This window comes from Anopheles stephensi, chromosome 3 (genome assembly GCF_013141755.1).
Source record: "Anopheles stephensi strain Indian chromosome 3, UCI_ANSTEP_V1.0, whole genome shotgun sequence".
Classification (NCBI taxonomy): Eukaryota; Metazoa; Arthropoda; class Insecta; order Diptera; family Culicidae; genus Anopheles; species Anopheles stephensi.
The window spans coordinates 48,055,301-48,075,707 of NC_050203.1; the positions used below are offsets into that span (position 1 = coordinate 48,055,301).

Genomic DNA, 20,407 nt, shown 5'->3' on the forward strand with positions numbered 1-20,407 from the left:
CTCCACCCCCGGTTGCATCCGATCTCCTCCCTCAGGTCGGACTGCACTTGATCCAGCCAACGATGCTCGCTGCGCTCCTCTACAGCTCGTACCGAACGGGTCGCTGGTGAGCACCCTTCCTGGTAGGACATAAGTCCGGCATTCTCATCACGTGTCCTAACCAGCGAATCCTTCCGGATTTTGCAACCGTCAGGATGTCTGCATCGCCCAACAGAGCTCGTGATTCACTCTCCTTCTCCACACGCCCTGCTCGCACACACCACCAAGGATATTGCGTAGCACTCGCCGCTCGACAATGGCGAGTGCATTGGTCCCGCCAGCATAGTCCAGGACTCTTGCCCGTAGAGGACTACCCTTCTGGGTCTCAGAAGTCCATTGCTCTGCTTCCGAGTTTTAGTCGGTCGGACGCTTCACACAGCGCCGTCCAATGATGTCGATGTCATCCGCAAAACCAAGGAATTGGAGAGACAAGGTGAAATTCGTGCCCCCAATGTCAAAGCCCGCGCTTCGCATAACACCTTCCAGAGCGATGTTGAACAGTAAAATAAGTCTATAACAAGACTTTAACGATATTTGTCCAGTTCCTACAATGGCTGCCATTAATTTTGCACAATTCCTTTCGGATCTAGATCTTCGCAACGGATTTGAGAATCCATTAAGTTAGTTGTTTTATTTTCATTGCCGTCTGTAGTTATTCTACGTTACGGCATTAATTACTCTATCGCTTCAGCACATTTATAAACGTATCCCTGGGAACATTGATGTTTGCAATCGATCTCATCTTCTTCTTTCCCTCCGCCTGCTGCTTGAGCAGCTTCATTCGCCTGGTAACGTCTCCGCCATACTGTGTAGAGAACAGGAAAACACAATTAGTCAACAAGTGAGACAAACAGATCCATCCGCCTGTGTGAAGCATACCAGTTTAGCCGTAACATCCTTCCGGTACGCCTTGATAGTCTCGCGTGCCAATACCTTCCCGCCGACTACCGCTTGTATAGCGATCTGCACCATCTGCCGCGGGATAAGCTCCTTCAGCTTAAGCACCAACTCTCGCGCATGACTTTGCGCCTTGCTGGTGTGCGTGATGGTGCACAGCTCATCCACCATCTGCCCGTTCAGCAGGACATCCATCCGCACGATGTTAGTCTCCACGTACCCGTGATCTTCGTAATCGAAGCTCGCGTACCCGGAGCTGAGGGATTTCAGCTGATCGTGAAAATCCAGCACAATCTCGTTCAACGGCATCAGATAGGTGGTCATGATTCGATCGTTATCGATGTTGATGGACGTTTTCTGCACCGCTCGCCGTTCCACGCACAGCCCAATAATTGCACCGACACAGTCGGTCGGCGCTATGATCGTGCCCAGCACGTACGGTTCATAGTACTCTTCCACCATCGTTCGGTCGGGCAGCAGGGCCGGATTGCTGATGTGCACAATCTCATTGCCACCGTGCGCAGCCATCGCTTTGGTGCCTTTTAGTTTGATTTTGTACGTTACCGACGGTGCTGTCAGGACCGGTTCGGCATCGTACTCCTGCTGCAACCGCTGGCTGAACACATCCAAATGCAACAGGCCCAGAAAGCCGAGACGCCATCCCTGCCCGAGCGCCGGGCTGGAATCCGGTGTTACGGTAACGGCCGAATCATTCAGCACCAGCTTCTCGATGGCACTTTTCAGCACGGGATGCTGCGTTTGGTCCGGCGGATACACGCCCGCAAACACCATCGGTTGCTGTGGTTTAAAACCCGGCAATGGGACACACGACTTGTGCTTCTTCAGGTACAGTGTGTCACCGATTTGCGATTCCTTGCTGGTGCGCATGTTGCACCCGAGCAGACCCACCTGTCCCGCCACCAGTCGATCCACCTTCCGCTCGTCCGGTCGCAGCAGCGCTAAGCTTTTCACCTCGTACGCCTTGCCCGAGTGACACGAAACGATTTCCTGCCCGGTGCTTACCTCGCCGTCTCTGACGTAAATTAGATTCAGCGCGCCGCGGTACTTATCGAACCAGCTGTCGAAAATCAGGGCCCGAAAATTTGCATCCCGATTCGCGTCCGGTGCAGGCAATCGGTTGACAATGCTGGCAAGCACCTCGTCGCACCCAGTGCCCTGCTTGGCCGACACCTTCAGCACCTCGTCCGGATCGATGTCGAATAGCGTTAGCAGCTCGTTACAAACGGCCTCCGGGCGAGCATTTTTAAGATCGATCTTGTTCAAAACTGGCACAATGACGAGCTGCTTCGAGCGAGCCAGATGATAGTTTGCGACCGTTTGTGCCTGTACGCCTTGGTTAGCGTCGACCAGCAGTATGACACCGTTGCAAGCTGCCAACGAACGGGACACCTCGTTCGAAAAGTCCACATGCCCGGGTGTGTCGATCAGGTTCAGCAGGTAGTGATGGCCCGCATGTTGGTAGATGAGCGATGCCGTCTGTGCCTTTACCGTGATACCGCGCTCCTTTTCGACCTGCAGGCTGTCCAGCACCTGCTTATTGCCCGAGTGCTTCGCTATCGTGCCGGTCATTTCCAACAATCGGTCCGCCAGCGTGCTCTTCCCATGGTCGACGTGGGCAATGATGCTGAAGTTGCGTATTCGAGACACCGGTATCTCATCGTACTCGATGTCGTCCGACAACCGACCGGCGGTTGTGTGAAGACAGTGATGCTGAACACCGGCAGTGAACCGCCTCCTGCCAATGGAATGCATCGTTGTAACTCAATCGAACGAGTTTGTTCCGTTCTTTACTCACCGCAGATTAACACTAACGAGAGCATAAAACGAGCCAATCTTTGTCAAGACCATCATTCAGTTTCGAACCATGCAAATCAGTTCATTTTGTTATTTACAATTTACGTTACACAACCAGCCAGTCGGCGTGCCGAAACCAACACACACGCAACGTAAACAAAGAGCTGTCAAAATCACATGGCGCTATCGTCAGAGTGTGTCGTAGGCTGCTGCTCCACACCTTTTCGTACGACCGCCATTTGATTGGCAGTTTGACAACAGGCATCGGACATATTCAAATTTATGGTTTGAGCAAGAAGGCAAATACGCTTGAATAAATGAAAATCCAGTTCCTTTTTTCGCGCATTCGGAAATAGTGATACGATATCTCAGGACCTTTTTGAACTTTGATACAGCCACGGTCTATTGACGGCCCTTTTATCAAGTTGTTTCGGCTTGATCCCTCATATGAGGCGGTGTACCTTATATGATCTCCTTGAACGGCGGCCGCCTTTTCATCATTTTATTTTTATTTTATTTTTTTTTGGGAAGGATCGTCGTCCAAAATGTGGGTCTCTAACCCGGTGATTTCCCGGCAATTTTCCTTCAAAATACCATCTAATACAGATCAGATATGCATTCGTGAGACCGGTGTTACAAACCCGATGTCATCGTTTTCTATATTTTCAGCCTAACTTAACTGACTCAAGTTTTGGACTTGATACTGCTCAGATCAGTAATACGGTCAGACTGCCCTTCAAGAATAAAAAAAAAAAAACTGATCAGATCAAACCATATTGGGTGCTTAAATTGATTATTCTAAACAGATTGAATGGGCGAGGGCGAGAAAAGGTTTCTCTTAGTGTTTATAGGATAGATAACGGAGTCTGACGAGTTTAATTTTTTTGACAATACAGAGATTATCTTAAAGCTCTTAGAAATCGTCATATAGAAATCGTCTCCTCCATTGTTTGCTTTTTCGCATTTACTGGGTCCTCCAAAATCCTTCTGAGCATGTTTCGCTCATATTCCGGACTTGGGCCTGGGGTCAAGAGTCCATATTTCGAAGGAGCATGTGAGTAGAGCGCCTCTAAAATCTCAGCTTCGTGGCAGACATTTTGAGTGGAAAAGTTTTCGCAGGCTGTATTATAATCCTTGGGCATGACTTGCATCCGGCAGCTAGGTTACCAAGCTCTGTAACGAGGAAGGATCGAGGGGATTTGTGTTCTTCGGGATAAAAATCCATTGCATTGCTTTCCAAACCTGACTATGGGCAAGCTCCAGAACAGAATGTGACACACGCAGTTTGAATGATATTTGCTGTCAGTTAATTTTGTTCATTTATTCATAGTGTTTTCATCGTGTTGTTCTTATTTTCATTTTCCTTGCAAGTATTCGGTTTCCAGTATCGAATCCTTCGTAATGTTCAGTATTATATAGTGTCTGGTCTGTGCGCCAGCGTACACCACTACCGGAACAAGGCGGGATGGATATGGGACACTTATGGGTGACATTCGCTGTGTTGTAATAGTTGTTTGCTCAGTTCGCCGTTCCGACTTTCCGTCTCGTTTCGTTATCGAAGCGGAGCGACAGACTTACGTATATTTTTTTGCCTCTTTACATAAGAACAAATGACCAAACAAAAATCATGAAAATCGACATGAAGCAACAAATCTGTGAAGGATGCAAATGTTGTGTATGCTGCTTAACAAGGTGGCTGTCCTCTTGCCGACTCTTCAACTCATAAGCCTCACTTTTGAACCAACGCGTAGTTTGAGCCGTCGGTAGCTGCTTCTCTTTCGTGATTTCGCTTACTATATGATCTTTATCCTCTAAATCGCTTTACTTTGTCGTATGTCAGGGCGTTTACATTAATGTTGGTATCATGTTGAGAAACCACCGCAAACAATGGAGTACGACGATACTTAAGGTAAGAGGGTAGAGGAAAAATTTGGTTTCAACAGATTAAAAAAGGTAATATAAATTTCAAGCACAAAAGATGATTTTAAACAACGATATCTTCTGTGAAACTTTCGGAAGAATGCCCAACTAACATAACAGACACTCGTCTGAGCTAGCGAGAACCGATGAAGGACAGGACAGGTCGGTTGCAAATTCAATGGGACAAAAGCCCAGCATTCTTACTCATCAACTTTGACTGCGAAAATGCGGTCCCTTGAAAAAAAAGGCAATAAAAACGAACGACCAAAATTAATGCAAAGCGCACCTAGTATATTGTGGATAAGATCGTATTTTGCATAGCAGATTTATAGAGGATCGACGGGGGTGGGCGGGTGGGTCTCAGGGATCGTCTTTACACAACTCACTCGCGCGGCATTGTATGACGTCGATGCCGCAAGGGGAAGGATGGCGAGGAAACCAAGGAGCGAACAAAACGGGACCAGAAACGGTAATCGATCCGACTACTTATGTTCACCATCCACCTTGCGTTTCTTAGTCCTTTCCACCTAGCTCTGGTCCATCGACGAGTCGCGCCCGTCCATGTTGTTATTCGTCTGTCCGGACGAATCCTTCTGCACCGATTCGAGCAGGGGCTGTAGCTCAGACGAGCTGCGGATCAGAATTAGAAACTCCGCCAAGTATATGTTTTTATCTGCAAAAAAATGGCACCCCGATTAACACAGCTGCCCGTTCGTCCTGCGCGAAATACGCGGAAGTGCGCCAACCCCTTACCAGCCTTGGGAATTTGTAGCAGCGCAGCAACGGCACGCAGTGCAGACCGCTTCAATTCGTCCTGCTTTTCGTACTCCTGCTTCACCGAGTTTGCCTTCACTTTCAGCGTACAGGTCGCTCGGAGTGGTTCTACGAACTGATCGAGCTCTGGGCGGGGAAAAAAGGGGGAAAAACAACCGAATCATCAAGCCGTCCATCGGTTCGGAGCAACGCGATACATACTTTGCAGCACAGCATTCGGGCAGAGGGCGGCCAGCCGGGCGGTCATCAGATACGTGAGCATCTTGATGTCGTAGTGGTCGCGCAATCCCGCCTGCACGTGTTCCAGGAACTGCATAATATCTACCCGATCCAGGCCCTGCTCGAGCAGTGTGTACATACACTCGAAGGCCGCTTTCCGGATGTCAAGCCCATCGTCGACGGTATGCTTGAACGGGCCCATTTCCACCTCGCGGATCAGCTCCTTCTTCACCTTCGTCTCGGAGTAGAGCTGGGGCAGCAGCTCGGGCAGCAGATCGCGCACCAAGCTTGGCTTGTTGTGAACGGCCGAATTGAACGCGACCAGCGCTACGCGCCGCACCGACGGTTCCGGATCCTGCAGGGCAAACAGAAACTGCCCAATGCACTGCCGCAGCAGCGGATCGATTGGCTGGGGCTGGTCGGAGATGGTAAATTTGATGGCCGACACGACGGCGGTGCGCATGAGCGCGCTTTCGCTGCGCAGAGCCATCTGTAGCCGGGGCAGCAGCTCTTCCGGGTTCACCAGCACAAGCTTGCCCAAACATTCGGCCACCACGTTCCGCGAACCTTCTTCCGAGCATTCGCAGTGCTTGAACAGCTGCGTCCATATCGATGGCACGGACGGCAACAGCTGCTCCAGACCGGCCTTGCTGGTCGACAGCGACGAGATGACTTCCTTCAGCGAGTGGAGCAGAAGATACTGCCGTTTCGGCTGCGCCTCGATCTCGTTCAGTATGAAGGGCAGATAGTGATTGAGATTACCGACTGCGATCGCACCGAGCGCGTGACTGGCCGCTCCCTTCACGTCCTCGGACGAGGCCGAGAAACAGTTCAGGATTGTTTGCGCCAGAGTATCGATTGTGTGCAGATTGCTACAACGAATGAGTAAGTGGGTAAACACAATTAGGATTGGTCAAACGGGGACGGACAACTGAAATGCATTTTTACACTTACAAATGACGCCCAATTTCGCCGATGGTCAGCAGGTAAAACATGAGATGCGAATCGTTGCGACGATTTTGAATCTCGCGCAGAAACTCGCCCGCCACTGTCAGTGCCTCGTTCGGGACCTGCAGCGTCAGTGCGGCAATACACTTGGCCAGCGAATGGTACGCCTGCTTGTGCAGCGGACTGCCGCCGTGCTGCTGCTGATTGTACACCGGGTTCATCAGCATCGCCAGCAGATGGCGATAGCTCAGTCCCGGCAGCTGGGCCTGTACCAGCGCCTGGAACAGCTTGAGCGTGCAGTTCAATGCCGTGCCTTGCAGGAGGGGTGAGCGCACCAGTGTCATTACTTCCTGCAAAATCTGCTCGTGAACGCCGACCAGCGCTTCGGGCTGTTGGCGTGCGACCGAGGTTAGCAGCACGAGCGAAAGCTGCGCAACATGCAGATCCGATTCGCTCAGCAACGGTGGCACCTCGGCTACGGCACCGCGTAACAACATCGGATCCAAGAATTGACTGTAGTGCGTCACGAGCGTGTCGAGCAGCGTGAGCGAGTTGAGCTTGAGCGCGCGCTGGTTTTTACGCAAGAACGATCCCAGCACCGGTATGACTTCGGCGATAATCGGGCTTAGGTTAACGCGCAGCGGTGAGGCAGCAATCATGGTGAGCGCTTTAACCGAGCTCAGCCGCGTCACCTCGTTGCGCAGACGCTCCATAAACAGTGGCAAACAGGTCACCAGCTCCGGTTGCAGCACATCGCCCATGTTGGCAATGATCTGGCCCATGCAGGCAATCGCCCGCTCCTTCACCTCCTGATCTACCTCCGGCGAACGCAGCTTCTGCAGCGTGCTCGTGTACAGTTGACTAACGTACGGCGTAAAATCGAACGACGTTTGCATGTCGAGCGGCCGGATAACCTTCACCAGCTGCTGCAGGACGAGCAGGGCCTCGGTAGCAATTTTGTAGAACGGGTCAAACACTGCGTTCACGACGAGCGGCACGAGCAGCTGAATGTGCGCGTGGAACACCTGGGGATTGTGTCCGACCAGCATGCAGTACACGAAGCCAAGCGCGTCAATCTTCATGTTGGACGTGGAGTTTTTATCGTTCAGCGAGTAGTGTATGCCGTTCATTAGTTGATCGATATGGTTCGAAAGTGCGCCGGGCAGGGCGTTTAGCAGCTCACGCAACAGCAGAAAGCAATCCTGACGGGTTTTGACGGATTTTTCACGCATAAGCGGCTGTACCGCTTTCACTATCGTTGGCACCTGGTCGGTAAGCATGCTGATCGGGCCAGGAATCTGCTCCATCGAGTCGGGATCGTGCCCGATATCATCGCCCATCGGGCGGGTCGATTTCAACAGGGCAATATACGCGTGGAATATGTCGGACTTGACGTTTTCTTCGCGCTCTACAAGACACATAGACGGAATGAGGAAACGTTAGTTAAACAGGCAAAATGTGTTTCAGTGTAAGTCCGGTTCCATCCATCCTTTACCTTTGAAGCGTGCGATAAGCGCCGGGGAAAGTGTTTTGTAAAACTCTTCCAGCAGCTCGTGTCTGGTTGAGATGACCGACTCCAAACACTTGGCAGCCGAACGGCGCACCTTCCAGCTCATATCGTCGTCATCGCTGTACTCTTCGCTATCGATCTCCTCGTCGTCCTCCATCTCCATGGAGGTACCGCCGTCACCATCATCGGCCTCGTAATTGTAGTTCGGATCGTAGGTGATGTACTTGAGGCAAAGATCTACAATCTGCACAAAACAGAAGACACAAGCAAAGATTAATCATCTTTAGCAATGTTTCTTTCATACGGCGCATTAACGTACCGTTGGAATATGGGGTATGATTGCTTCCGGGCAGCGCTGCACAAAGGCTTCGCAGGCCTGCAGACAGAACTCGCGCAGCTCGTCGTCATCCCGCAGGCTGTACTGGTTCAGCAGGAACATCACACGCTCGATGTGATTGCACAGCCGATGCCCGGCCTGCCGGCAGATCGCCGCCAGACACTGGATGTACGTTCGGATGGTGCCAGGATTTTGCGGTTTCTCCAATCCGTCGAGCAAGTGCTCGATCACCTTGTTGTAAGCGTTGTTGTTGCAGGTGGTCAACAGGTGTGACAGTGCCACTATCGTGCGCTTGCGAACCGCCTGCCGGGCCGAACCGAGCTGCGGCACTAGCGCCTTCAGAATGAGCTCGTGGAACGGTACGAGCAAGTCGCCGAATCGCGACAACAGATCGGACAGTATGTCCAGCGCCTCGAGCTGTACCGAAACGTCCTCCTTCTCGATCGCTACACTCAGCTTACCGGTGATGCGCTGACAAACGTTCGGCACGAGCGAGTTGGACGATTGTGGCAGCTCCGATATGACCGTCTTCAGCCCTATGCTGGAAATGTCGCGCAGCTGTTCATTGTTGGACACCATGTTGGCGCACAGCAGGTCCACTATCGTTTCCACCTGATTTTCCTTCACTTTGTTTACCAGCGGGCCAAGACTGCAACATAATTTAAATATGTTAGTATAATATGTGCATTTTCATAGCTTTCGTACATTGGATTGTCCTTTTTTTGTTGTATTTACGGTTATCGGTTATGGTTCCCGGACAAACAATCATGCCGTTGAATTGGGCATTGTTTTGATGATTTGCAAATACATACACGGTTTGGGGAGCAACAACATAACCTCAAACGTAAGCAAACGAACGCAAAATGCATACACGTACCATTTGACGGCAAGGTTCTGCACTTCACCATTCTTGTCCTCCAGCAAACGCAGCACCATCCGGACGACTTTCTTCTCCGATTCATCGTCCAGCTTGATGCTGTCCTTTTGTAGCTCCGTCATCAGATCGTTGGTGGCCATGAAGCGAAAGTCCTTGTCATTGGACGTCATCTAGTGGAGGCGATGCCGGTGGAAATATTTGAAAATGATTATTTGCACAAAATAAACTATTGGCAAACAAAAGGCAAAGCATTCTGAGACGATTTGCAATATTGTGTGGCTACTGGTGTCTGTGGGAACCAATTTTCGTCGGCAATGGTTGCTGAGGAACGCGAGCCACATTTTGTTGGCTCATCTGTTGGGGGATTGAGTTGGTGCGTGTTTTTGCCAAAAGAGATAAGCAAAATAGTACACGGAAGGATTGCTGAAGGACTTTCCGCTTTCGTCGATAAATATCGAACTCTTCTCGATGCGCATACACACATGCATTTCGTCCGTCGCTTTACTAGCAAAACCACACGACGCATCGAGGTGATGATGATGAAGCTGATTGTCATTCTAAATTCGGTACCACCGTTTTGCAGCTTCTCGCTTTCCTTTGGCACCTTTGGGAGTGGGCATTCAAAGACATGTTTTGGTTTTGGAAATTCACCTTCTCCAGCAGATTCGCTATCTGATACGACGCCATTCTGATGAGCGTTGGCTTTTCCCACACAGGCAGCAGCTACCCAATCAGCAACTGTGAATTGTTGTTGTGACTGCCGACAAAAACCGCACGCAACGAAAAACACCGTGACACTTTGTGTGATGATGGGTCGATGCTCGTTGGACCAAATTTGTTTCACGGCTCGCAGGATGTGCTTTTCTTTCCGGACCAAACAATCGGGGAAGAATTTTTGCAACCGCAAACAAACTCGCACTTAATTCGCACCACGACCGGAGCTCGATTTCTTTCACCACCAGAGAAAAATTCTCCTACCGATTCCCGCAACGCGAGGCTGTCAATTACGCACACACCGATAGAACGCACAGAACAACTCAGCGACACGAACACGGCTCGCTATTTCGGCAATTTGCGGCAACGGCAACAATTGTGCTGGTCGCGAACGGTTGTCGTCCACTCGCGGCTTGCAGACAGGTGGACAGAATACGTCGGGCAAGCAAACGAAAGCTAATTCTTCAGATTTTTTCTCGCACTTGCTGATCTTGCTAATTTTCTTTCATACACACCAACACACCAGACGTACGCACACATACGCGCGTACACACATCCTTTCCGTTTCGTGACTTTCAAAGTTAGTTTATACGCAGGCCGGTTCATGCGGTGCAATTTGACAGCGATGACAGCTCCCAACGACAGCGTTTTTGACGTTCAGGTTCAAAAACAGTAGGAGAATGTTTTTTTTTGCTCTACTTACAAGACGGGGAATTTTATTTAAATTTTTAAAATCGAATTGTTTCTGTTTCTTTGCTTTCCATCGCTTGAAGAAAGTGAGTGAGCGCCCTGTTTTTTTGTTAAAGATTTTAACCAATTTATACTTTTATTATTTCTTTACATATCTTGCTTTACTTATTTACCGTTTAACAATAGGTTCGACCTAGGCTGTCTGTTTCACTATGTACATTTTTTTCTCTGCTGTCTATTTAAATCCGTTGTAATTTAAGGAAAAGGACCCATTCTCAGTGCAGCATGTGTGTGTGTGTGTGTGTGGCGGGCCGTCGAGAACCTGTGCGAGAACCTCTGCACAGAATTTGCAATTTTGCGTTGTTTGATTTCAACTTTCGAAAGCCCTCAAACCGACGAAACGAACGAATCGCTCTCTTACGCTATCGCTACATATGTTAATTGTAGAGGACAAAGAATAAACACTAACATAAAATTTACTAAAACAACGATAAACAGGTAGAAAAAGAATCGCGGTTTTGTCCTTAAACACGGTAGTGAAGAATGTTTCGTACTGCTTGCTTTACGTTTCGTTTGCCGTTTTCTGACTCCACGCTCCAAAAGCGAACACATAATTTACGCTGATTTACGTGATGTTCCGAATCAATATCGCATTTTCCCTCCATTCGGGACCCCTAGTTTCATGGGCACGGATTCCCTTCCCCCCCCCCCCCCCCCCCAAACTCGACCTATTTGCTTCTACAGCCAACGGTTAGCTATGCTTCTTTTGCTATAGATAGTTTGAAAAGAGTTTAGCTAGAATGTTAAAAAATGTCCTATCAGCTTGTTGATAATGTTCGTGCCGGTGATCCAGTCCTTTATATGTCCTTTTTCTTTTTTGCTGTCGTCTGTTACGTCTATAAAAATTAACTTTGCAGTTTACTCAAACGCAAAAGCAATAAAAGTATCGGTTCCATGTTTGTTGCCGCACAGATACGGATAAAATGATTATCACCGTGTACCGGTCGAATATTGAAATCGCGGTACAATCGTTGCTTGTATTTGCTCACAAATGGATTGGATTGCTTGTGGAACGTTTGGAAAGTACCTGTTCTGAAATGTGGCTTTGCTTAATATAATAAACCTTTTACGTAGCTAATCAGCAACAGTAACAAAGAACGCTTGAAATAGTGTATCGCCTTCTGAAAGCTGTGTACTGCTGTGTAATAGTAGTAGAATTTTCAAAGAAAAACAGCAAAATGCTATTGTGGAAAAATAAACCGTTTTATAGAATGTTTGACCGGAGGTTTTTTTTTAAACTGTCATCTTGTTTCATTATGAAATTGAATCCCTCGTACAGTGACGTGTGCAAGGGGTTTTGGCTAGCTTTTTACTCGATGTGGGAATACAGCAACAAATGGGTGAGTAAGAGTTGGTAGTAGAATAGTTGTTACATTGGTTTGTAGTAGCAAAAATCTGCAATTGTACGTAAAGTACATCACCGTCTCCCTCATGAACACCGGCGACACATTACGGATTTGTATTACGTGACCCTTTTCCTGTACCGGAAGATGTAACACGGCGCGTTACAATCGCTATTGGCTTCATTATATTACTTCCTACGATACAAGCTTGTGTGTTTTGGAAACGCACACCGTTTTCCGGTTTTCTTTTTGCTCACCGTTATCGCGTAGAATGTATTGCCTTATTGTAACAGCAAAATACCGTAATAATTGCATCCCAACGATCAACCACTTTTAATCACAATTCTATTAAATCAATCTTTCAGTGCACACTTGCGCACTGCACACGGAGCAACATTCGGTCGTGGCAAGTTTGCTTCCATTTGCGTTTGATGCTACTAGTTCCTTTTGCTAGTGGTCCCATCTCTATTGGCCACACACTTTGGAGCTTGGATTCATGCAGTGCCACTTTGGAAAACGATAGCAAACAAAAAAAAACATATCAAACTGATTTCATAAACCTTCCCTCCCGCAGGGGCTGTGGCTTCCCTCACTCCTCGACCGTTCGTGGAGGATCTACTTCTAAAGCGAACGGAGATCGTTTTACAGTAAATGAGGGCTGCTATATCGTATCCCTGCGCACAACAACACCAACAGACCAACCGTTGCCATTGCGTTGCGCATTGGTAAATCAGACCGGTATTGCTCTTTCCTCCGACCCACAGTGGCATGTGTGTGTGCGCGCGCGCGCTCGCGCTCGTTATTGCGTCTAGGCAGAACTAGGAAGGGGGTTTCTTATCTTACTTGGTAAAGGCCGCAAAGACGGCCCAAATCACTTCGTTGGCGTTCGATTTGGCGGACTCCGCCTCAAAGTCAAGATCGAGCAGCTCCCTTACCCGTCGCATCGCCAGCTCGTAGTCGTCATCGTTCAGAGGCGCAAAGGCATTCTCCAGCACGTCACTTGCGTGCGCCAACAGTATCAGCGCCAGCATTCGTTTGCCAATCCGCTGCGGATCGTTGACCCATTTTGTGAGCACCGCATCTTGTATCTACGTGTACGGGAAGAATAAACACACAGAAACCACGTCAAGATTAAAGCCATCCGGTGCACGTTTTTGGTTGGGCGTCAAAATACTTATTCCTACACCATACGCTTACCTTCTTCACCAACCGGCATTTGATAACGTTATCGGTTAGGGGATGTGTCGTCATATCGAAGAGGAGAAAATTTTGCTTCTCCGTCGTCAGTACACCCTTTTCGACCAAATTCTTGGCTAGTCGTTCGCGGACGTTTTTCAGTTGATAGCGTATCTTGAGCGGATTCCATGTTTCCCCTGTGCAATGGGCGAAAGGGAGCAGCGATTAGTGGCATGCATACATGTGTGGTTTGTAAAAATGGTTGTTCTTTAAACAAATTCATATCACGATATGTCATACATGAGATGACGAACTCCATGTAACAATCACAATTAACCTAAAGTTGATACATCGTAAAATAAATAAACTATTGCCATTTCAGACGACACTACACTCCGCTTGAAAGCTTCTACTACCACATTCGTTCGATATTCTTATCAGATAGAAAAGATAAACTATATACTATTGTCAACGAACGAGCTTCGAAGGCAAATACGGTTAATGCCCGATGGAAACTGGCTGGCGGCCACTTACCGCTCAAATATTCGATCCAACTCTGAATGGTTTCCGGTGGGTACGTTTCTTTAATATGTTTCAAGGCCTCGTCGAGCAGTACATCACCGGTAGGTGTGTCGGATTTGAGGGTGATTTTCCGCGTGCACAGGCCCTTCCTTCGCATACCGGCCCGCTCTAGTTCGATGCGTCCACGAAGCCCCAATTCGATCAGAATGCACCCACGCAGTCCGCTCGATATGCAATCGTTCCAAAATGATGTGTAGCCCTGGAGAAAGGAAGAGAAACGAACGAACGAGTTTTTAAACGCAAAAATCAGTTAAAAATGTAATTCTACAACGTAGAACCATTCATATTGGTGCGCTTCTAATGGGAAAACTTAATAATGCTTTCACCAACCATTAGAACCGGCAGACCGATGATAAGAAGCATAAGAATGGCGAACCGTGTTATAATAGCTGTTTTACTTAGCGTTGCAAAAAATTCCCATTTACGCAAGAACGTTGTTTACTAAGTATGTGTGTCTGGAAAAAGTGCGAGTGCCGAAAAAAGCTTATGGCACGTTTCTGTTTGCGATAGACGGCACAACAATTCAAGCGGTTGTTTAACGCTTTTTTACATTTACAAAGTCGCTTCAAACTTCCCGAAAATGATGCGACACTGGCGGTTTGTCGCCAATGGGTGGTGGACAAAAAGAATATAGCCTTTGCGATAAAAAAAAAAATCCCCTGCTGAAAACCCGTTCCCTGCAAGCGGTTGAGCAATGCGACCATCATTCCGGCTTCATTGTACGTACTGGAGGTCGCTATTTTCGTGTGATAACTGCGATTGTAAGCTAATAAAAATTATCATTACCACTAGAACGACTCACAATCCACCGCGGTGCACACAACTTAACGTGAAACGATACTGCAGGAAAATGAATTTAGGAATAATCGGTTCCGAAAGCGTGACAGCAAAAAAAATTATCACTAATGTCGCTTACGCCACCTAACAACATCGCGAATGATTGGATGTGGCAAAAACTCTGACCACCCATTAGCGTTAGGACAGAGCGCGATTGTGTGTAATACTGTGATTGCTTTTCCAGGGCCACAGCACGATCTTTACGAATGCTGATGTGCGCGCGAATTGCCCTTTGATCTTAGCAGACAGAATTTTAGATATGTACCACGCTCAATTCGCAACTGGCCGACTCCCCGTTCCTTGATTGCCCTCACGCACGTCGCTCATTGGTACGACACGCCCGTCCGCTCCACCGACGATCACCTTACCTCCTTATCCTTTAACCCAAGCAGCAGCACCTCTTCCATCAAAGTGAGCCGCGTTTCCTTGGAGTCGCAGTCTTCCATCTCGTCCTCCTTGTCTACTTTGTTGTCCTCCTGTTCGGCATGATTCGCCGCGGATGAAGACGATCCTCCATTCGTTTCGGTGTCGCGTGCTTTCACACGTCGCACAAGCCCGTCCGTTCGATTCATCGTTCAGCCGTGTTGCCGTTTTAGGCCGCTGTCCTCGTCCGGTGTGTGATTGTTTTGCTGCGCTGTGAAGAGTCGTCAGCCTCCGTTCTCGGGGTTGCTGACTGACACCTGACACTGGTGGCGCTGCTGGTGGTGGTGGTAGTTGGCCTTTCCTTGCCCTCTACCCTTTTGCTACCTGCCTGTCTGCCTTCTTTCCTGTTCCACCCACCCGGTGCCACTTTTATGTACGTGTGCACTTTACTACCGCATACACGATGACCGTGATGAACAACACGCACTGACGTTTGTTACTGGCCACGAACAGTACTGCACACATACACTTTATCCCGCACACACACACACGCACTCACTGACTGAACTTCCTGCGCTTACTGGATCGATGCTTTTCGTTGTGCTGATCATGCATACTCCAAACGACCAGAATCAGAAGATGTGTACGTATACACGGTGTATAAAATCTCCAGGGTCGTACGCAGAACCTAGTTGCAAACTCTGTAATGCTGGTAAATGTTTCCGAAATCCGTCGCTGTGGAAATTACTCCTATGCTGAAAGAGGTGGTGGTGGTTGTGGTGGTGGTGTTGGAGCCACACCAACGTCGCTCTTTGCGTCGTCGTCGTTTGGGGCTCCTTGGCAACTTTCCAGTCCCCTTCTGTGCTGGTTTTCTCACATCAGATTCGATTCCCTTCGTTCTCGGTTAGTGGTTAGCGCTAGTCTAGTCTACACTTTGCTCCCGAAGCAACCACCGAACGCGAGCAAACGGTAATGCATAAACGCAAAGTTCCAGTAGGGAAAATAAATAATATTGCATTCACTATTGGTTACACGAAACACGGCAACGATGACGACTGCTGTAGCAGCAGATAGGAAAAAACATGGCGGATTCGTGGAACGATTGCGGTGACAGAAAGCTATTCGCAGCTCCCATCACCATGACATTTGTCGTGGCAGCAACCAAGGTGGTTACAATAAATATTATATAAATACCTTGGCTGATGGGAAATATGTAAACAATTTCTCCTGGCGGAATCTCTTTCAATCGTTTTTTTACTCTGAAAATTGTAATTCATTATAAAATTATTCAACACGTTCGTTTACCTCAACAGCACCGTGTACACCTGGGCAAATAATACGCCTGCTTCTTCAATACAAAACAGTTTTTATTATCGGTAGAATTTAAGCAACGAAATTTACAGTTCATTTTCGAACGTTTGATGATTCAATCTAATATACTCAGCCAGCTTGTCGATTACATCCGTCTTGAACTGGGTGTACAGATCGGGCCGTAAATTACGGCTTTCAGCGGCCACTGCCTGCCAAAACATGAGGGTGGCATCGGCTTGCTGCTCAATCACCATTTCGAACGATCGAGTGATTTGAGTTAGAGCCCTTAAGATCTTTTGTTTGTACTCTAAATCCTGTCCAGTCGTTCGTCGAATAGCATTTTGTATCGTGACTGCCCGCTGTGCTGGTGTAGCCCGTGCTGGATTAGCCCGTGCCGGAGCTGCTCTGCGTCGGGCACCAGCGTTTCCATTTGTGTTATTGGCCGCGTACCTTTGTCTACGTGCCGAACGACGAGGCACCAAGTTTACGACATTATTTTCAATGTCTTCTGCGGATTCGAATTGGTCCGCTTCTAACCATCCAATTTGCTGCTCTCGTTGCTCGGGCTGACGCTCCTCTTCGGGTGGAGGATCTGCCTGCAAAAGATGGGGGTTTATTAATGAAACGTTATTCTTTGGAGCAGCCAACTGTGCCGTTTGCATCACAATGGCGTTTATGCAGAGGGTTTGATTGTTATTTCATACCATTTTTATGTGCTTGAAATCCTTTGCGTGAAGCAAAGAAACCGTCCATCCAACGATGCAGTTTTCTAGTATTCTTCCATTTACATTTGAACGTACTAGGAAATAATAGTCGCTGTTGTAGCTCGCAATGTTTTGATGATGCTAAACGCACTGGGTTGATGCAGCAGTTCGCCGAAAACGAAGACGCTAAACACCCTACAAACGATTCATGTGTCACATAGAGCGCTCTTCCCAGTTGGCAAAGATTGGCTGCAAGCTAAATATCTGTCATTTTACGGCATGAGTTACCCTATGTCGGTGGATAAATATTTGGCCAAGAGGAGATCAATCCGATCATTTAGTTGTACGATGCCTTGGGCGCACGAATTGATCATTCTCGATCGATCGATTAAGATCTTGGATAATTTATTTACCCATTTGTTCATACCCTTGTTCTTCTTATTTGGCTCTACATATTTGGGATGGGATTAAAACCCTATTCTGTCGACACTTGACCACACTAAAATTCGTTAATTGTCACAAGAAGAAGACGGATAAGAAGAAAAAGTAAAAGTGGATTCGATTTCATGACTGTGCATGTAGGACCGGGGTTCAAATCCCATCCAGACCGCCTCCCCGTACGCAGGGTTGATTACTTTATTACGGGGTAAATTCAAGTCACAGAAAGCCAGATATGGCAGGCCGAGACCTCTCTAGGTTGTAGTGCCAAGGAAGAAGAAGAAGTACAGATATATCAAATGATTTATTAGTTTTAGAATTTAATAATCCATCGCGAAATGAGTTCCGAGGTCAGAGTGAGCGACGCCCTAGCTCGACCAGTACGGTACTTGGGTAGATAGCATTTGACAGCTACAGATCTTGGTTGTCAAACAGCTGTCATGATCCGGCATCACAAAAAAGCAGAATAACAACAAAACGTGGTCGCCAAAGCAGTGCCGCGTTCTTACCGCAACAAGTTTTTGTAATAAATTAGAAGAAAATCGTTTAAAATGTCGAGCAGCGATAGCGATAGTGATGTGGAGATGGCACCCAAACCGTCTACCTCGAAAGTGGAAGCAAAGAAAAAAGGAGACGGTGCAAAGCCTAAACGAAAACGGCTGCAGGACTACCTGGATGAGAAGGCAGCCCGTGAGGTTGCAGAGCGCGCGGAAGAGTTGCTACGTTTACGCCGTCGCCGGGGCCTGGCAGACGACGAAGAAGATCCCCAGGAGACTACGTTTCCCGTGATTAATCCGATAAACTTTGTGAAGAACAAAGAAATTCGTCACAACCGTTTCAAGCGGCTTCAGGGCGCCAAGCGAAAGGAGGAAAAGGCTGCCAAGAAGACACGGAAGCTGGAAGGCAAACCGTCCGTTCCGCAGCATACGATTGAAACTCTCCGCGAGAAGGATGAGACGACCGTTACCAACATCGAGGGCGAGGATCAGGAGGAAGTGTTGAACGATCTGGCAAACGATGAGTTTTGCGAGTACTACAAGAAGAGCTACACACCGCGGGTGATGATAACGTTCAATGCAACGCCGCACCACGTTACGCGCCAGTTCGCTTCTCTGTTGCGTCGAATGATTCCAAACGCGTCCACCTTCAGACGTAACAAAACGCAGCTGAAACGGGTGTGCAAGAGCGCCATTCGGGAAAACTTCACGGACATTCTGGTAGTGAACGAGAACAGGAAAAAACCAGAGGGCTTACTGCTCATTCATCTGCCCGACGGACCCACGGCACACTTCAAAATAAGCAATTTCAAGGATTTGAAGGATTTGAAGCGTAAAGAGACGGACATTACGACACATCGGCCGGAGGTGATTTTGAACAACTTTACCACCCGGTTGGGATTAACCATAGGGCGTATGCTAGGCGCTCTCTTCCACTACGATCCAGAGTTCCGTGGGCGACGAGCGGTCACTTTTCACAATCAGCGAGACTACATTTTCTTCCGGCATCATCTGTACGAGTTCGATAAGAACGGCAAGCGGGTTAAACTGCGTGAGCTAGGGCCTCGGTTCACGCTCAAGTTGCGATCCCTGCAGGTGGGACTGTACGATGGTAAATGTGGTGATTATGAATGGATGATTACTAACAAACGTCACCAGATGGAAAACCGACGACGATTCTTCTTATAAAATAAAACATTTCTCACTTACTACATGGAAACTACGAGGCTTTGTGTTGTGTTTTGGCATTTTGTAATGATGTTATTACGAATATAGCTTGCAGGAGCCATTATCTTGGTTTCATTCCTTCTTCCAAATTATACACTTGTTGTTTGCCGGTAAGTCGATCACTTCTAGCAATGAGATACCTTTCTGCATGGCCATTTCACGCAATTCGCTCGTATCGCGTATGCCCCATTCTGGGTTTCGTTGACGCAGTGACCGGTTAAACTGGACATTGCTTTCCGGCGTAAGCATCCCGTTCACAGCGTACGGTCCGTAGGTTATCAATAGTCCGCCTGTTTTCAGCAACACCGAAGAATTATGAAACAGTCCCAAAGCGCAAGCTATTGGTGAAATGTGTAGCATATTGATGTTGAGCATGTAATCGAAATGGTTCGCGCTGTTTTGTTGGTTAATGTTGGCATCATTCTCCCATTCTTGGCACGGCTTCGAAACATCGATGAAGATTGGAGAACGAACGTTCTCTACCCCTTGTCGATAGGCTTCGATACTGCCAAACAAAGTGGTATCGAATTCCGATGGTTGAAAAGTGATGTTGGGGAATTCCTTGGCAAAGTAAGGCGCATGTAATCCCACACCGGAAGAAATTTCCAATAGTCGAAGATTGGGTAGGGTTTTGGATAAAACCCGCTTCAACACATTCAGTATCGGATCTTTGTTTCTTTCGCCAGCCGGATTAGCAAATCGCATGATGCTAGAATGTGCAATGAATTGTACATTATTGGTTCAGTATTACCGAGACTCCAAATTATTCTGATAGTACAGTGATCGCACAATATTTACCCACAAATCTTGTTAGCCAGGGCGCTTGATAAAACAGTTGGCAGTTTGGTGGCTGTACACAAAGGTCACTGTAAACAAACTGAAGAGTACACTGTAAAGCAAGTTTGACAGAAACTTTTAACAGCTGATTTTGTAAACAAGGTCCTATGCAGCAAAGCCCAGCTTTGTGTTGGACTTGTAGTGCAAAAATGGTACCGTATTTGGGTTTCGCTTATTCACGCAAGCAAAATTTCGTGTAGGAAATAAAATAAATTTACTCTCTCCTGCAGATATCAATAACATTTATCCGATCCCTCCCAACAGCGAATCTCAACGGCTTTTTGTACGTGTT

The 20,407-nt window shown here is 47.8% G+C and overlaps 6 protein-coding genes across 7 annotated transcripts; 1 reads left to right on the top strand and 5 right to left on the bottom strand.

The window, feature by feature from the left end:
* Positions 1-626: 626 nt before the first annotated feature.
* On the bottom strand, positions 627-2,912 carry LOC118510144 (translation factor GUF1 homolog, mitochondrial). Its single transcript, XM_036051631.1, has 3 exons — positions 2,753-2,912; positions 919-2,692; positions 627-844 (listed from the first exon to the last, which is right to left on the bottom strand). Exons 1-3 carry the CDS (start codon positions 2,806-2,808, stop codon positions 719-721), a joined length of 1,956 nt encoding a protein of 651 aa, XP_035907524.1. The 5' UTR covers positions 2,809-2,912; the 3' UTR covers positions 627-718.
* Positions 2,913-4,035: 1,123 nt separating this feature from the next.
* LOC118510143 (cullin-associated NEDD8-dissociated protein 1) lies at positions 4,036-10,624 on the bottom strand. Its single transcript, XM_036051630.1, has 8 exons — positions 9,988-10,624; positions 9,337-9,506; positions 8,442-9,108; positions 8,108-8,366; positions 6,619-8,020; positions 5,647-6,536; positions 5,425-5,571; positions 4,036-5,344 (listed from the first exon to the last, which is right to left on the bottom strand). The coding sequence occupies exons 1-8, from the start codon at positions 10,021-10,023 to the stop codon at positions 5,199-5,201; spliced, it is 3,717 nt and encodes a 1,238-aa protein (XP_035907523.1). The 5' UTR covers positions 10,024-10,624; the 3' UTR covers positions 4,036-5,198.
* Positions 10,625-11,453: 829 nt separating this feature from the next.
* Positions 11,454-16,210, bottom strand: LOC118512428 (Golgi phosphoprotein 3 homolog sauron). Its single transcript, XM_036056884.1, has 4 exons — positions 15,107-16,210; positions 13,854-14,100; positions 13,341-13,516; positions 11,454-13,231 (listed from the first exon to the last, which is right to left on the bottom strand). Exons 1-4 carry the CDS (start codon positions 15,308-15,310, stop codon positions 12,983-12,985), a joined length of 876 nt encoding a protein of 291 aa, XP_035912777.1. The 5' UTR covers positions 15,311-16,210; the 3' UTR covers positions 11,454-12,982.
* Positions 16,211-16,447: 237 nt separating this feature from the next.
* Positions 16,448-17,315, bottom strand: LOC118509259. Its single transcript, XM_036049594.1, has 2 exons — positions 17,117-17,315; positions 16,448-17,008 (listed from the first exon to the last, which is right to left on the bottom strand). The coding sequence occupies exons 1-2, from the start codon at positions 17,117-17,119 to the stop codon at positions 16,499-16,501; spliced, it is 513 nt and encodes a 170-aa protein (XP_035905487.1). The 5' UTR covers positions 17,120-17,315; the 3' UTR covers positions 16,448-16,498.
* Positions 17,316-17,957: 642 nt separating this feature from the next.
* LOC118514277 (probable ribosome production factor 1) lies at positions 17,958-19,273 on the top strand. Its single transcript, XM_036061018.1, has one exon. It carries the CDS (start codon positions 18,106-18,108, stop codon positions 19,237-19,239), a length of 1,134 nt encoding a protein of 377 aa, XP_035916911.1. The 5' UTR covers positions 17,958-18,105; the 3' UTR covers positions 19,240-19,273.
* A 12-nt stretch (positions 19,274-19,285) lies between these two features.
* Positions 19,286-20,194, bottom strand: LOC118514278 (methyltransferase-like 26). 2 transcript variants are annotated; one of them, XM_036061019.1, is made up of 2 exons: positions 20,077-20,194; positions 19,286-19,987 (listed from the first exon to the last, which is right to left on the bottom strand). In XM_036061019.1, the coding sequence occupies exon 2, from the start codon at positions 19,981-19,983 to the stop codon at positions 19,351-19,353; it is 633 nt and encodes a 210-aa protein (XP_035916912.1). In that variant the 5' UTR covers positions 19,984-19,987; positions 20,077-20,194; the 3' UTR covers positions 19,286-19,350. The 2 variants fall into 2 exon arrangements, with proteins under 2 accessions (XP_035916912.1, XP_035916913.1); XM_036061020.1 differs by having other exon boundaries at positions 20,081-20,152.
* Positions 20,195-20,407: the final 213 nt, after the last annotated feature.